At 34.9% G+C, this 18,344-nt stretch overlaps 1 protein-coding gene across 5 annotated transcripts in view; it reads right to left on the bottom strand.

The window, feature by feature from the left end:
- Nucleotides 1-18,344, bottom strand: part of LOC125652933 (insulin-like peptide receptor) — an 80,860-nt gene that overhangs the window by 40,054 nt on the left and 22,462 nt on the right. For 4 of the 5 annotated variants that reach the window (XM_056165846.1, XM_056165848.1, XM_056165847.1 and 1 more), the window contains exons 2-3: nt 16,501-17,070; nt 2,219-2,412 (exon numbers count right to left, since the gene is read on the bottom strand). In XM_056165846.1, the coding sequence (XP_056021821.1) occupies nt 2,219-2,412; nt 16,501-17,070 (764 nt within the window). Of the gene's footprint in view, nt 1-2,218; nt 2,413-16,500; nt 17,071-17,170; nt 17,190-18,344 lie in introns of those variants that run through there. The other variant, XM_056165850.1, reaches the window with a different exon arrangement.

The raw sequence follows: 18,344 nt of genomic DNA, 5'->3' as shown, positions 1-18,344 counted from the left end.
TGCTGAAACACATCTTTTTGAATAATTATAACTACCAACATATCAAAATTTCACTTTTGAATTGACCTTTTAATAAAAATCAGTTCATGCTTCAAATTAACAAAATTTATTCATGAGCACCAAATTCAGTCCAATCACATGCACTCTCCTATTTCAGAAGATAGAAAATGTGTATGTTCATCTATCACATTTGTTAGCTTATGATATGACAAGTGTGGTTTTCCATTTGCTGTCATTGCTTTACTGCCTTAAAATGTGACACCATCATTCTGCAAAGTGCTTACCACATCTTAAAATGTCTTTCATTCATTTTAGAACCATTAAATACATGATGAGCCTTGCCCAATACTAGAACTATAATAACCACATCAAACACCTTTTTTCTGGATTTGAACAGCTATCCTTCCCAATGGCTTTTGCCACATGCCTACTAATTGTAAGTTAAAATGTCCATCATTAATGTCAAAATTACAGAATATAGAAAACAAAAAATTGTGCACATTAAAAAAAAAATCCCAATAGGCATCTGCCAGATGAATTGCAAGGATAGACACCTTTTTTAGGTAAACGACACATCATTTCCACCCTACCAACCCACCTACCCCCTTCCTTCATCATTGTACTTACTGTGTATAGGTACCCCCCCCCCCTTCCTTTATCATTGTACTTATTGTGTAGGTACCCCCCCCCCCCCTTCCTCCATCATTGTACTTATTGCAGGGCTCGAAATTAGCGAGAAATACTCGCGAATTGCGAGTAGATTTGAAAAATAGCGAGTAAAAATAGTGGACACTCGCAAATCTTAGCGAGTGGGGATTTACAAACCATGATCGTATCGTATCCTTTTTAAGCCGCGATGCGCCATTCGCTTTTCTGAAACTTGCACTCAAAATCATACAAACGCTTACATGAACGACTGATTTCAACAACCCTTTCTATCCGGATTTTCTTTTATGATTTTTTAAGAAACTCAGCGTCAAACAAATGCTTTAGAGGTCGGACATCGCATTATAATGAAAAATGTAGACCTGTTCACTTATAGGGGTGATTAAATTGACTTGGTAAAACATAGATTCCGATTTCTTGTTAGATGAATGAATAACAAAAAGCTCATACTTGGAATTCAAGTCTTCCGGTAGTTAATTTAATCAGAATTTTCTATCTACATTAATTCATTTTCATATTGAGGTCGGGTTGTAGTCACGGCACGAGTGCACTGCTCACCGTGTAGGCGATTACCCAAAACAAAAACAAAAAAAATCATGGGACTCGTGATCGTGCTGCTTATAAACCACGAGTCTGGGATTCACTTTGAAAAATTACTCGTGACAATCCTGACGTGGCATGAAATTGGAAGACATTGGATCTATACCTGCGGTAAACAGGTTGTGAATATTAGAGGTGCGATGGTCAAGAGACCTAAACATTGCATCATATGACTTACGTAAATTAGTGTTTTGTCCAAACGATGCCTGTTGACCCACTAGGCTCAGTAATGGTGGGGAAAATCATTGATTTAAAAAAAAAATATGAAAAAAGGGCACTGCTTCATTACTTTTATTTTAGCTTGTAGGTTTTCATTTTAGCCTGTGGATCTTTTACCCACAGGCTAAAATTAGCCTGCGAAAGAAAAAGTTAATTTCGACCCCTGTTACTGTGTAGGCACCCCCCGGCCTTCCTTTATCATTGTACTTACTGTGTAGGTACCCCCCTTCCTTCATCATTGTACTTACTGTGTAGGTAACCCCCCCCCCTTCCTTCATCATTGTACTTACTGTGTAGGTACCCCCCCCCCCTTCCTTTATCATTGTACTTACTGTGTAGGTATGCCCCCTTCCTTCATCATTGTACTTATTGTGTAGGTATGCCCCCTTCCTTCATCATTGTACTTATTGTGTAGGTATGCCCCCTTCCTTCATCATTGTACTTACTGTGTAGGTATGCCCCCTTCCTTCATCATTGTACTTATTGTGTAGGTATGCCCCCTTCCTTCATCATTGTACTTATTGTGTAGGTATGCCCCCTTCCTTCATCATTGTACTTACTGTGTAGGTATGCCCCCTTCCTTCATCATTGTACTTATTGTGTAGGTATGCCCCCTTCCTTCATCATTGTACTTATTGTGTAGGTATGCCCCCTTCCTTCATCATTGTACTTACTGTGTAGGTACCCCCCACCCCCACCCCACCCCATCCCCTTCCTTCATCATTGTACTTACTGTGTAGGTTCCTGGGAGACACTGGTCCTGGCAGATGCTCTGTCCATCGATCATGCTGACAACATTTTTGCAGACTTTACAGTCACGGTCGGATTCACCTGTACAGCCTCCAATGCAGTTGGCATGACAACATATTCCATTGTCACAGATGCCTCTTTGACCATTTTTATGATTTTTACATTCCCTATCGCAACCTGAAATAGACAACAACAAAATGACCATGAAATGAATGCAATCAGTCTAACATAAAGAGGAACAAGCATTCTGAGAGTATTGCATGGCAATACATAGTCCCCTGCCGGTTGCAAAAATTACTGTACCACAACGATATTCAAAGTTCATTATGTAGGTTATGGTAAAGGAATGGTTGGAAATCAACTACTATTCGAGTAGAGACTAAACCAGGAAAAAAGACAAATTTATGATTATGTTTAGGTCTTTAACCAAGTCAATAAAATGTGACATGTAGGTGATCATGAATAATTTAGCTATATTGTTGTATTACTATGCTAGAAGTTTTAATGAGTGTAGTACTCTTATCTACAGAGATAAGAAACTTGGATGTAAATTAACAATTCATGCAATTTTTCTAAGTCCAAGGGCCATAACTTAAGGAAAAATCAATGGATCTAGACAAAATTTGAACTTGATCTGTAACTTGTTATGGCAAAGCAATGTACCATATCTGCAAGTACAACCTAAAAAAAAGTCCAGAAAACTGATAATTCATGCTATATTTCTAAGTCCAATGCAAGAGCCATAACTAAGTGAAAAAGCAACGGACCAAGATGAAATTCGAACTTAATATATAAAATAAATATCTGCAAAAACAGAGAGAAAAAACTTTAAAAGTGCGGAAAACTGGACTGACGGACAGACAGACAGACAGTCGGACGGACGGAGTGACTTTGTCAGTAGGGGACTAATAAATATGTACAGGTAACTTGCATGACCATGCAAACCCCCCTCCCTTATCACATGATCCATGCAAACCCCCCTACCTTTTAATCCATGCAAACCCCCCTCCCAATTATCACATGATCCATGCACAATATGCAAACTCTGTATGACATTGAAAATCACTGGACAATTTTATTTCATTATCATTAATATACATTGCTATTCCCATTGTATTTCTTTTCACATTTCATATTTGCTGCAGTAAGTTATCACTGTATGTTGCAGTGAATTGTATAGCAAACATTTACTGCTGTTAAATTTTACCTAATGTTCTATGGAAACTGAGGTTGAGGATATCATGCAGTATATAAACTGTGTCACAGAATGGGGTTAAATGGTTTGGATATAAAAATCACATTTTGCAGGACATTCCAATTACAGCAATTAGCAGCAGAAATGGACCATTATCGAACATGCCATTAAGGGTATAGTCCCATCACGTCTACTAATTATATACCTTGTATTTAAGTGCATGTTTTTGATTATCTTCATGAATGAATTGCTTCAGGAATGGGAACCTGAAGCGACAGAAACTGGGTCAATGATGATGACACTTCTAGATTGAACAGCAGGCCGACTGCCTTATTTTTACCTCCCTTCCCAGTACTATTACGATGGCTCAATTAATTCTTCAACGCCATTATATGCACAATCATGTTTCAGATGAAGGTTTGATCCTAGATTACAAAATATTGCAAAACTTCTCTTGACTGAAAATCTAAATGTTTTTTTAATTACTTTTATAACTATGTATCTATAAATAGTCTGCACAATTAACCCCAGAAGTCTGCTTGTGATGAAATCCAGCACCTTATGAATCCTTTAACCCAGTATCCAGTGAACACCATTAACACCATGTTGAATATTTTAAAAAAAAATAATTATTTTCTTCATATTTCTTAACATTAACTTGATTGGAATTTAGCAAAGAAATTTGAAAATAATAACTCCATGCATATTCAGTATCTAATCATACAAATACATCAACCTTCAGTATCTATATAATCCTACAAATACAACAACCTTTAGTATCTAATCATACAAATACAACAACCTTTAGTATCTAATCATACAAATACAACAACCTTTAGTATCTAATCATACAAATACAACAACCTTTAGTACATGTATGTAATCATACAAATACAACAACCTTTAGTTCTCAGATCTATTTTGCGTTTTTAAGTTAATTGTGAGATACACATGTAAACTTAGTGGTGCATGGAAGTGCATTACTTTGAGTAACAATATATACATGCATACCAATTCAAACTACGGTAGTATACCGATGAAAAGTCTACTATAGAGAGATCGAAACTCCGTGTTGTAACTACGTGAAGTGCATGCATAAATGTCTCTTTATAATTACAATATGTTTCTGTTTTTGTAATATTCAAATACAGCAGACAGGTGGAATTTTTTTCACAATGATGGTCTTGAAATACAAAAATTTCTCAAGTTCAATTCCATGCACTTTTCAATGAAAGCTGCAAATTGTCACAATTCATTGCAGTTGGAATATTTTTGGGGGTTGGGGTTGGGGGTTGAACCTGTGGTTCACTCAAGCGTCCAATTCTTCCTTGAGGGTATTATAAATTTCACACATTTACTGTCTGTTAAGTTTGCCAGTAGTTACGACTTGTTGACATGACACCTAACTCTGCCTGTTAATGTGCGGACTGTCATGTTAATATCCACATACCAATTAGGAGGGATAAACAAGGAAATACCAGCCACTGTTTTTATTTTGTATGGATCTCTCCCCAACATATCATCAGATTATGCCAGCTGGTTATACACTGCATCCTCCCCTCCCCCCTCCCCTTCCTCTCCATACCCCTGTCTAATATGCCCTTAGTATGATACAGCCCAGAACACAGTTTACAGACTGTGTGTTGTTTTGTTTTTTGTGTGTGTAGATAGAACATAAACAGACCCATAAAAGCACTATAGCCTTTGGTCATTTATGACCACATTTATTCTGATCAACGGAAAAATCTATTCATGTCACTGGGAACATAATCTGCAACTTCAATCCAAAATATTTCATTAATGATTTGCAACTTTTACCTGGTCAGTTAAATTTTCAATAACAAAAAAAAAAAAAATGTATTAACACACATGCATTTAAAGCAAAATTATTTGTTTTGAACAACAAATAATTTTTTACTTGTCCAAGTTTTATTAAATACATGTGTACTACGAATGGACAATCTTGTAAACATATACATTTACATTTACCAGCTAAAATGCAAGTGATTTAGAAATTACATAATATCTATATTGATAGATATATGTAATTTATATATTCTAAATGATTTTCTTCCGCAAAATTATCTCTAGAACTGAAAAATATCAAATTTCCAATATACAGTGAAATGAGGGACAATTTCATAATGCATTGTCCATTTCATTTGTGTGTAATGTGTTGACCCAGGGATTTATCAAAGTTCTTTTTACTACTGGACAGGTAAACTTGATACCGTTCTCCTAATGACAAAAAAGTGAGTATTTCCCCCTTTCACAGGTAAAAAAAATCCCTTTCACCTGCAATGAATTGCAGGTGTTTTTAAGTGGAACAGCTGATTCTTTAATATTCTGTGGGTCAACTAAAATCTTAGATGAGAGATTAAGCTGCAAGTTGTGTCGTTTCTAATTCATATTACTGTTCTATTTCTCCTACTTCATAAACATGCATCTGCCATAAAAATTCTAAACACATACTGTTGGCCTTCAGATGTTTCCTGGCACATTAAAAACAGACAAGCTTGCTTATATACAGTATAGCTTGAATTATTCATCTGTAATTTTTCATAATTGTTTTTATTCTCTTGGTGTAGACCTTAAAATACAGTCATCACTCAGAGACATATAAATTCATTGATTCGCCCATGAATTGGCAAAACTTCACAAATGCACCACGTGTCCTTTAAGAGCTTTATCTAGGAGGAATATGTTTATTTAAAACAGTTGTTATCGGACAGTCTGCACCCCTCCTTATAGTGAAAGAGGTGTTCAGACGTTCTATTTAAAGCCATATAAATTGCAAAAAAACATGCCACGGTGACCTAAGTTGGTGAAAATAAAAACAAGTCTTACATGCGACCTTGAGAGAAAACGACTCTATGCTGGGGAAAATTCCACACATACTGAGGAGGACATGACTGAACAAGCCAGAAAAAAAAGTCAACTTTGTTCTGTAAAAAAAATACCCTTTGTTCTCTTGTTGTTACAAATAAATATCTCATTTGCACCTGATACATGTAGTTCATTGTCCAATGCAATACGTCATCAAATGTTATTTTAGAAATCTAAAAAGTGCCAAATCTGTCTCTATTTAATGTTTGCATCACAGCCTTTTCTGTGTATTATGAGAATATTCCTTCTTCATAAGCACAGCATTAACATCTGCATGGTGTAACAAAGACTGGTTTCACTTCAGTATGGATACATTTGACATCTCAAAAACTAGCTACAGAACTAGTTCACTAGAGAACAAGATGTGTTTGTGAAACACTTTAATGCCCCCGATAATGGCCAATTCCAAAGATGGCCAAGGTACCTTCACAAGGACAAATATCTTGGTACCAGTAGAAAGATCTTGTCACAAGAAATGCTCATGTGCAATATGAAAGCTCTAATATTTAACATTTAGAAGTTATGACCAATGTCAAATTTTTTTTAAAAGTAGGTCAAATGTCAAGGTCAAAAGGTTTTTAAATACCCATGGAAAGGTCTTGTCACAAGGAATACTCATGTGAAATACCAAAGCCCTAGCACTTACTGTTCAAAAGTTATTGGCAAGGTTAATTTTTTTAGAAAGTACGTCAAACTCCAAGGTCAAAGGGTAAAAAATGTTGGTATAACCACGGAAAGGTCTTGTCACAAGGAATACTCAAGTGAAATATCAAAGTTCTAACACTTAATACTGTTCAAAAGTAATTAGTAAGGTTGAAGTTTCAGACAGAATGACAGAATTACAGACAGGACAAAAACAATATGCTATGCCCCCCCCCCCCCCCCCCCCCCCCTCCCTCGATCTTGGGGGCATAAAAATTGGAATAGACTGGATGATCTCTCATCTGTCCCTGAGAGAGCTAGTGCTACAGCTCTGTGGCTATTCCAAAGCTTGCTACATGTATTACTGATGGGAATCGGTGAGAATTTCCTAATCAACGATTGGTTTACTGTAACTATAACTACCAATAATCGGACACAGAGAAATTCTATAATAATTAAGAGTAAGTCATTTAACTACTGAAAAAGTGTAAATAAATATTTTCTACATTTATATTCATTGTTTATATTGCTGAGATAGTGTAAATGAATTTCTGTGTGTATTTGTTATTCTTTTGTTATCTTAATATCCTTGCATGACATATATAAAAATGTCAATACGAATTTTAGAAGGCTTTACGCGCCAAAACAGATATTGTTTGCTCCAGTTATATCCCCCTATATCAAAGTTACTTGTCATTAACAGTCAATGGTCCGACATAAAATATAATTATAACGTTCAGCAAAGAAAAATAAGGACAGAAATTAATTTTATTAAAAACAAAAACAAATCAGATCTATATGTATTGTCGCCAATTGAAAACACCATATGCACATGCAGAGTTAACACTGGCCTATGAATGCGGTTTTATCTATGTAATTAACACATTGCTTTGCTCATATCAAGATTCTCTTTGATGGATGGTCCTTCGTTTAAACATGTACATGTCTGAATCAAAAGTATGTCTAATCAACAATGCAAACATGCTTTATTCCCCGGGTGTGAATACTTTCACTTTCATATGTGCCCTGCCATTACGATAAACAAAACTTTTAGGTTTAACAGAGAGGTCAAGTACGGCAAGAATATTCTTCAAAAACTACAGTTGTCGAGAAAACAAAATATAAAAACCGATTAATTGGAATAAAATTTTTGTAATCGAGCGCTTAGAATTTGCTAACAATCAACTGATTTTCGATTATAATCGATGATTGGAACACCACTACTTGCTATGACACATTTTCTCCAAGTCAAGAGTTTATGATCCATCACATTTCTCACAAACCCTGTAGGCTGTTGAAATATCTGAACTCTGATTGGTTCCATGTGCAATTGCATGATCCAATCAAATTCATCATTTAATTCAACATAGCAGATTATGGCAACATACAATGTGCCCCAGCCATGCAGTCTATGCGAAAGTTTTTTGGACCACACAGGACATTCGGTCCTGTGTAATCAATGAACACACCGGACCGAACCAAATTTTGTCAGACCGAAAAACCTTAATGTAAAAAAGTGAAACACGTGAAAATGCAAAACCAAGGAAATATATTTAATCTTATTTATCATACTAGTAATACTATACTAGAGATCCCTCCCGTATAATACTTTAGACGGTCCATGCGGTTTTAATCACATTCATTTACGTATTTGGATTTGTGTGATATTTTTACTTATAACAAACATTTAAATGACTCTGTGTCAAAATAGTAGAGCTCAAAACCGGACACTGAAACATCAGACATTCCGGTTCGGCGTAAAAAATTACGCATCGGACCTGATCGAGGCACTGCACATCAGTCAGGTCTGATGGTCCGATGTCTTTCACATACACTGCCCAGCATGTAATATCACAGACATGTTAATCACTTAAGGGGGTACTCTACATCATCATAATGGCTGACTTCCTTTAAAAACAAGGAGGAAAAAAATCAATATCAGCAATATTTGACTTTTTCTTTTCAATTTACCTAGCCGCGTAGCTCAGGTTAGCATACCAATTGCTGAACTGTAGGTCACAGGTTCGAGTACAGCAGGGGTTTTAATTTTTTTCCAGATTATCTTCTACTAAAACTGAATCTTTTAACAACATAAATTTAAAACTTTTCAACTTCAAAATATTGTTGTACATACATGTATCCTCCACTTTTCATTTACATCAAATTTCTCTGGTGTAGCATGCCTCCTTAATATAAACATATGGACACCACTGAAGATATCTGATAATATATCTGTTAGTTTAGCAGTAAATCTGTCAACTCTCAGTCTCTGGAAATTTTTTAGGGTAAGACCTGCCGAGAGGTACAAATCTACCCTTTATAAAAACCTTTGATTTCCATCACATTAGTTTTTCTGTGCATAATTCAAGTCTTATATCTCTGGATTTCTAAAATGCAGCTTCAAAAATTCAGTATAAAACTAGATGTGTAACGTTACAATGGAGCATCACAAATTCCTCTTCCCAAGGGCCATAACTCTGCTAAAAGCTGTCTGAGAGAACCTGTACTCAATTCTCATGATACATATAATTATCTCTATATCCCATATGGCCTTGTGTGACTGAGATAATGAGTGAAAACTGAGTAGTTTGACTTTTTTCATTCTCCAAGGGGCATAACTCTGCCAAAAATTACCTGACCTAACTTAAAACTTGAACTGTGTATTCTTGTGACATTGATTTGATTTGAAGGTATTTCATTGTATATAATATATACAAAGGGATCAGAAGCAAGTTCATACAGCTAGCTTACGGGTTCTTCTCCTTATAACCTAATACATGTAACACACGTGACATATCTATATCCTGAATTTCAATTCAAAATGTCCATTTATGACTGAGATAAAGATGAGTGGAAACTGTGAATTGTTTTAGTTCAAGTCTAATAAAGTATCACAACTCCACAAAAATTATTCAACCAAAACTAAATAAGAACTTGACATGGATATTCTCATAATCTTAATATACCTAATTTCAAATGAATTTGTGCATCCATAGCAGAGATAATGAATGGAAACTGAATTATGGTGGAATATGAAAAAGGGTATAATTACTATATTATTTCAACTAAGTCATTTCCATTGTCTATACTGTCTGTCAGTCCTAAAAATATTTTATCTAATAATTAGAGATACCTTTAAAAAGTATTTCTTAAGTTAGCCATATTTTAACTTATTGCATCAATCTGTAAATACCAGGTTCACGAGGTAAAAGTCTTGAATAAAATCAATCAGTTGTGATGAGAAAATCTCTGGACAAAATTTCGTCCATGGACAGAGGGATTCCATCTCTGGGGTCCATTCAGTAATAACCTCATGACCATACAAGTCTCTGCAGTAAATTCTTAGCCTCACCTCATGACCGTACAAGTCTCTGAAGGGGTCCATTAAATTCTTAGCCTCACAAGTTTGGGAAATGCTGCTTTAACAAGGAAATTACTTATTGAGTTTCAAATAAAAAAAATATGAACTGTGGGTTTTTTTTATTATTAAAAGTTTTGCCCTTTCTTGAGTACTAGTTCTACATTGTATGGCTGATATTAAATGTTTTGCCCTATCTTGAGTACTAGTTCTACATTGTATGGCTTATATTAAAAGTTTTGCCCTATCTTGAGTACTAGTTCTACATTGTATGGCTTATATTAAAAGTTTTGCCTTATCTTGAGTACTAGTTCTACATTGTATGGCTTATATTAAATGTTTTGCCCTATCTTGAGTACTAGTTCTAAATTGTATGGCTTATATTAAAAATGTTTTGCCCTATCTTCAGTACTAGTTCTACATTGCATGGCTGATTTCTTTTTACATTTCTCCTTGGAATGGCACTCACCCTTCATTTCCAGACACTTTAATCTCTCTACCAAAAGATAATGCAAAACTTATTTGTTGAAATTAAAAAAAAAAACAAGCAAGCATTTTAGACAGATGCTGAACAATGTCCATTGACCTTGAAAGTTCACAAAAGATGATACATGCACCAGAAATGAAGTAACCCAATTTGAAAGAATCAAAATTGCATTAAATATTAACCCTAAAGAACAATGTGGAAGGTGTTAGAGATGTAAGGTCATATGGGTGTCTGCCAACTAAATCTAATTCCCTTACAAACACTGGAAGCTATTATAAAATTCATTTAGAAACCCGTGTGTTCTGTTAGGTAAATCAGAGTACTGCTTAGTCCACATCTTCATGAATTTATTGTAATGACAGTCTTAAAAATAGCCCAGCTTGATCGAGAGACTTTCAGCACCTGCAGTTACACTTACTAAGGAATTCAACATCATTTGTAAATAAATGATATGTTACATCTGCAAAACTTTGAAATAGACTTTTGTATGTATTTTTACAATATTTGGAGCAAAAAACTTAACCCTTACCTAGCTCTAATTATGTAGCACTACCCTATTTTTTTTTATTCTGGCGTTTTCCGGATAAGGCGTAACAATTCCATAGGATCTCCGCAATGGTGCAAAATAATTTAATGAATAACCGATAATAAGCTCCATGTATTATGTTGTTTATACACTAAAAGAAGTACCAACTTTGTGTTCAGGCATGTCTAATAAAGGTATTATTCATTAAACATCATGAACAGCACACAAAATTCTTCATTTGCTCCGCCATGCTTGTTATCGCAAGATCCCGTAGGTGGATCAACCGAAAAATCTAAACATTGACAATCAGCGCGAAAATGTAGTTACTCAAGCCATTCCGACAAAGAAAGGAAAATCATATGGTTGCAGAAAGAATTTACACTCTGCTGTTCATTTTTTAACTTGGTATTAAATTTAAATCTTTTCAATACCGACGAAATAGCTTTAACCTCCATACTCATCCATTGATGTAAATACTACCTTGTATTGCATATGCAAATAACTTGACAATCGGAAGTTGAAACTTCAGTACATCAAACATCGCGCACAAATATGAATCAAGAAATTGGAATGTATCGAAATTCTTAAAAACGGTAGAATAGAGCCTCACAAATCGTAAGTTGCAGGTTGTAAATTTATGTATTGACTAAGAAACATAGAATATCATTTTATTTACGTAAGAAAGTCAGCAAATGTTTAGACTGATCGAAAATGTTGCGAGGGTCAATCACTCCCGCATTTGCACCATTATAGAGATCCTAAGGAGTTGTAGACCTCTCCCACACAAAAAAATCGGAGAGGGCTACATTATTGCAGCTAACCCTTACCGTGAGTATTTCCTCAAATAAATGTTGTTAACTTATAGATGAGAGAGAGAGATAGATGAGAGACAAAGAGAAAATAGTAATATTTATATATACTTATAACCCAAAATTTCATTGGCTGAGGACACTGAAAAAAATTAGTAATATAAATGTATTACTGTAATCCTAGCTAACTTGGTGTGGGGACACGTCTCCTTGACAACCCTAACCGACATTACTATTTTTGTTAAATGTTTTTTTTAAATGTAGATTTCACTGTTCAGTTGTAGACTTTACTATGAAACTATTTAACCCAATTGCAACCCCCCAACCCCCATACGAAAAAAAATTAGACCCGCACACGACGATACCTTAAGGAGGTACTCTACATCATCATAATGGCCGACTTCCTTTTAAAACATGGATGATGAAAATATAAATATCAGCAATGTTTGTTTATCTTCACAAGCCAAAGGTTATTGATTCGAACCTCGCACTAATCCTTGACATCAGTCGCTATATAAAAGTTGGGTTCATTAGACTATTACGCAATCCACTATAAATAAAACATCCAATGAAATAACTGCATCTTGTTATGCTGTACATGGATACAAATGACGCGATCTCATACTGCTGTATTGATAAACACGCAGAATTGTTATATTTACACCACTAATTACGTTCATTGGTAGTTAAGATCAAGTTTAGAAACCTTTTTTGTTTCAAACAATATTGCTTAAACGATTGAAATAGCCATAACTGTAGGTATCAATACACACGTTTTTATTTTAATTTCTGGCCGATTCGCGTTGTTAAAAATAGAACCGCATTCTCGTTGGTTCCCGCTCTGTTGTGGAACTTATCAGTCTGAGCCCAACTCAATACCCTAACCCTGACTGATGTCAAGGGTTAGTGCGACGTAACGAATCAATAACCCTTGACTTGTGAAGATGTACGTAATTTGTCTTTTCATTTCAAAAATCATCGTCTAACTGAGTAGCTCAGTAGGTTAGCACATTGACTGCATGGGTTCGAGTCCAGCAGGGGTTTTAAATTTTTTTCAGATTGCTTTCTACTAAAACTGTATTTTTTGACTAAATAAAGTAAATTTGAAAGTTTTCAATTTCAAAATATTGTTGTAATATCCTCCATTTTTCATCCATATCAAATTTCTCTGGTGTATCATACATCCTTAATCTATTAGACATGCAGTTTTTTCATGACATCAAACAATAAGCAGTTATATACATGAAAAACTACGGTAAATTTTATTCAATACAATATCTATAAAATGGTTAAATATAATACAAACATTACAAATTTAAAATAATGGTATATCGAATCAAATATTTGCAAATTTTGTTGTTTCATTTCAATTAAATTATATTCTTTACTCACAGGGCAATATAAAATATATATCTCAGTAAATCATTGCTGGTTCCATCCACTTTTAAAAGACCTAAAAGACTAACATTTTAAGAAATATAGGTAATTTTAGATTGATAAATACCCTTTTATACTCCCTCGCTTTGTCTTTTTTTTTAACCACAATGTCTCTGTATGTAAAAAGTGCCAAGAGTCCAAATACATAACTTGAAGTATACATACAGTTGAATTTTAAGTATCTTGAACATCGATATCTCGAATACCATGGATATGTTGAAATGGGTTGGAAGTTGAAACTGCATTTTCTTTAGGTATTTGACCCGCAATATCCCAAACCCTAGGATATTTCAAATTTTTTTTCTTGGCACCATCGAGTTTGAGAACAAGGGAGAAAGAGAGAATGCAGTTCATGATTTCACATATATTCCAAAATGCTTTAGCCTTATGGCTCTGAGTCAATTTTTGGAATTTGAAAAACAAGGATGCAAAAAGTTGTTTTTCAAATTTTCAAACTGCTTTTTTTCAAATTCCACGGAAGAGCAGTATGGCAAAAGTGCTTTGGAATGAATGTGAAATTTTCTATATTTAACGTATATATACCAAGGACTTATTTCATCCTATAAACACATACTCTTTCCCCATTCATCTAATTAGTTGCTACTTACAATTTGTCATTTTGTATGGTAATTGGAGATTAACTTCATTCATGTATTCAATTAAGCCAGGCACTGAGAATGCATGGAGACAATTTCCTTCAGTTTACATATACACATGAATTTATTCAAATGTACCTCACTTCATCATAAATTTCATGAATGTAACAACAATAATAATAGTGTACACTGTGTAACAGCTAGAATTTCAGGACTGTAACAACACTCAGAAGCCAGAAAACCATTTCAGCCTTCTGGAGAAGAACTGAATTTAATCTATATACAGTGAAACTTCTCTAAACCGGCCGGCTCTCGGACCGGAAAAAATGGCCGGTTTAGAGGGATGGCCGGTATACCGAGAACTTAGCAATTATAGACGTTTTATCTCAATATTCACAAAGTAGGTACTGTTCACTTTGATCTATGATCAATTATCGGTGGAAATTAAATTAGTTCGCTTGTACCTACAGGTAATTATGAATTACATGAAATATTCTCGCTGAAATCACCTAATTTTAAACTGAAAATCGGCCGATATTCAGGGAGAACCGGTTTTCTGAGGGGCCGGTTTGGAGAAGTTTCACTGTATATTCATTCAAAATGCCACAAATAAAGGATGATTCAAAGGTTCCAGCTCAACTACTGTAGATAGTAGTAGGTGACTGCATGGCTTGCTTTGGAATTGTATCAGTATAGTGTATGAATTCCTAACAACATTTCTGATTGTAGGTGACTGCATGCATGGCTTGCTTTGGAATTGTATCAGTATATTAAGTCCTAACAACATTTCTGATTGTAAGTGACTGCATGGCTTGCTTTGGAATTGTATCAGTATAGTAAGTCCTAACAACATTTCTGCTTTACAAATTCTAAAACAAAGAGTATTTGATTACTATGTAGATCAAGTGCATAAATTATGAATAGTTGTGTACTGTAGTAGAACACATATATATCTAGTGATAGAGCTTTATCGAACACAAATATTCCCACAAAATCAGAAATGTCAATTTGTCACCTTTTGTGCATTACTAAGGGTTGAATGAAATCACGTACCAGTCATGTATATATATTACCTCTTTTAGATGTAGATTAGTGAGGAGTTTACAATCTTAATTGTCTTCAATGATGTGGCAAATCACAAAAAAGTACATATATTTACTCTTCCTAATTCAGTCATGAAATATAAGATTTAGAATTTTCTCAATTAACTGTTAGTAGGGAGGTATTTAAAACAAAAACAGTTGTAGACACAGTTAAAATTCCAGTCATTTCTAATCTATGATATCTCTAGAAAAAACCATGCAACGTACGTACTGGATAGAACTGACTTAAACACCACATAGACCTCTCATTTCATGAATATCTCCCAGTCTCCCTCATATAATCTGCTAAGCAGTATATATATGTATGAGTGCTAATGTTTGATACTCTCTTAACAAACCAACATGTTTACAAACAGAAAGTACATATAATTTGTTAAGAAACAGAAAGTACATGTATTTTGTTATGAAACAGAATGTATATGTATTTTGTTAAGAAACAGAAAGATACATGCACTCTGTTAACAAAAAGAAAATATATGCTGCGTGATAATTTTCAAATACTTAAAACCAAAGCGATGAGAAAAAGTCATTCAACAGCCCATTTGGACAAACAGATGAATGTTTGGAATTCCAAGGTAACCAGTGTAATTTAGAAGGTATGTTTGTAAAAGAATGTGTCCCCCAACTGTAGCTGTTAATTCTATAATGACAAATTTAACCTTTCCTGTTGACCTAGCTGGCACAAAGATTTCACCTTGACCTTCCAGGTCACTAAATACAAGTTGCTAAAAGGTCAACTGACATTACAGGCCAAAAAGAATATACATGCATGTCCCAATCTTTGAAAATGAAGTCATTATAAGTCACTTGATAAATGGCAAATGCATTAATCATTCACACATTGAAATTCATTAATGGCAGGGGTCCCAGTTTTCTTCACACAAGAAAGATTTGTACCACTGGTAAAGGAAAAACATTTACCCACGGAAAAACCCAGCTGGATTAACATAGTTTGTTGTACATGTAATGGATATGGAATAGCATAGTTTGTTGTACATGTAATGGGTATGGAATAGCATAGTTTGTTGTACATGTAATGGGTATGGAATAGCATAGTTTGTTGTATATGTAATGGGTATGGAATAACATAGTTTCTTGTACATGTAATGGGTATGGAATAACATAGTTTCTTGTACATGTAATGGGTATGGAATAACATAGTTTCTTGTACATGTAATGGGTATAAACCATATTTCTCAGCCCCCAAAATAAAAATGTCTACTTACTGAGCATCTTTTGGCAGTGTGATCTGGTCCAGCATCTCTTCTGATCCTTGCCGACCTCCCCGGAGGCTGCGATTATCGGAGTACTGGCACATCCACTTGGACACACGTCTACACACTCCTTAGCAATTCTGTTCCTTTTGAAATAATGTTCACCCATTCCCTGAACACCTACAGCGATTTTGGTCCAATCGATGGTATCAATGTAACATAGCATAGGGTTCTTTTCAAACCTAACTGCACCTCGTTCTATGGTAGTCAAGCCAATCAAACCCAGCTCCTCCAAGTCCATCAACTCAAACACCACCAAAGCAAAGTTGAAGAAAAGCTTGTGTCCACGAATGATGGACAAGTTGGGAAATATATTTCTCAAACTCTTTAATCCATAGACGCGATACAAGAGAAAGAATTCTGTAATCTCCACCAGGTCAGGGAAGTAGAGATTTTCATACTGTTGGTGTGAAGCCCCTTCAATAAGAAGAATTTTCAGGTTTCCCTCGATCACAGTACAGTTTTCTAACTCAGCAAATCCATTCACGTCATTACGAATATCAACATCTTCGCATATCATACCTGCAAAAGAAATAAAGACCTGCATAATGCAATCTGAATGAAAACTTCTTCTATTCAAGGTTACATAAGGATATTTATCCAGCTAACTATAGCAACATACTATATTTCACTGATGTTCATGTGCAGAACCTGGTAAAACATTGTATGAAGTACACTATTTTGCATGTTGATATGAATCTATTACACCAGAGCAGTGCATGAACTTCACTATATTTATCATGTTACGATACAGTAGATGGACGCGATGGCACTGAATATTCAAAGGAGGAAGTTTTCAATCATGATCAAAAACTTTGAATTGCTTTCGCACTGAAGAGCCATTGTCTATATTTATCAGCCAATAGAAGCCCATTTCTTAAAGATGAAATTAAGATACCAGTATAACACATTATCATAGACTCGGAATAATTTTCAGATGATGATTATGGGATGAGTTACTCAGCGCATCAATGAAAGTTTTTGCTATAAATTTGGAATAACTTATTTTCAATTTGATCATTGTTTTAGCATCAATTCCATTATAAAGTATTACTTGTCATTAAATCAGCATTTTTCAACTGTCAGGAAACCCTAGCTCCTATACCAACAACAGTTGTGGAGTGCACAACTTTACACTGTGTCAAATTCATGCGACGCACATGTCAGAAGTTGTCAGTGCAGGAAAACCCGAATTTTCATGGGGGCCAAGGATAAATGTCTCGTATCAATTGATAGATTAGTCTTTTAAACAAAAACATGATAAAAGAAGAAACTATCATAAAAATACCTGACGTGGAAACAACAAATTTAAGATTGGAGCACTTTAACCCTTTACTAAGTCACGAGAGGGACAGGTAAAAGCAACATAACATAACATGTTTGTACTGATTACGTACATTTTCTATCATTTCAGATCACAGTCTACATGTAATTCTGCTTTACATCATATTGGCAGGCATATGATAATTTCATATCGCGGTCTACATGCACACTCTACTCCATAATTTTGGTGGGCATTTCCTAATACGGGACTTTCGAGATATGGATCCACTTTGACTTTTATCGCGCGTTGAACGTAATTTGTAGGGCATGTCACTTCCGGATTACAATAACAGTAAATAAACAAGCATGGAATATTTCAATTGCTATCAAATTCCTGCATTTAAATGCGATCTTTGAAAGAAAGGAATCACTGCAACCATTTTTATAGGAAAATGCGTTTGATTGAATTATGTGGTTTGGCGAGGGAGATAAATCTAGGGAATATCCTTAGGATATCGGTAAAACTTCATGCC

The sequence above is a fragment of the Ostrea edulis genome, chromosome 5 (assembly GCF_947568905.1).
Source record: "Ostrea edulis chromosome 5, xbOstEdul1.1, whole genome shotgun sequence".
NCBI lineage: Eukaryota > Metazoa > Mollusca > Bivalvia > Ostreida > Ostreidae > Ostrea > Ostrea edulis.
Note: the sequence above shows the minus strand (reverse complement) of the source record. Positions and strands in the feature narration are given on the sequence as shown.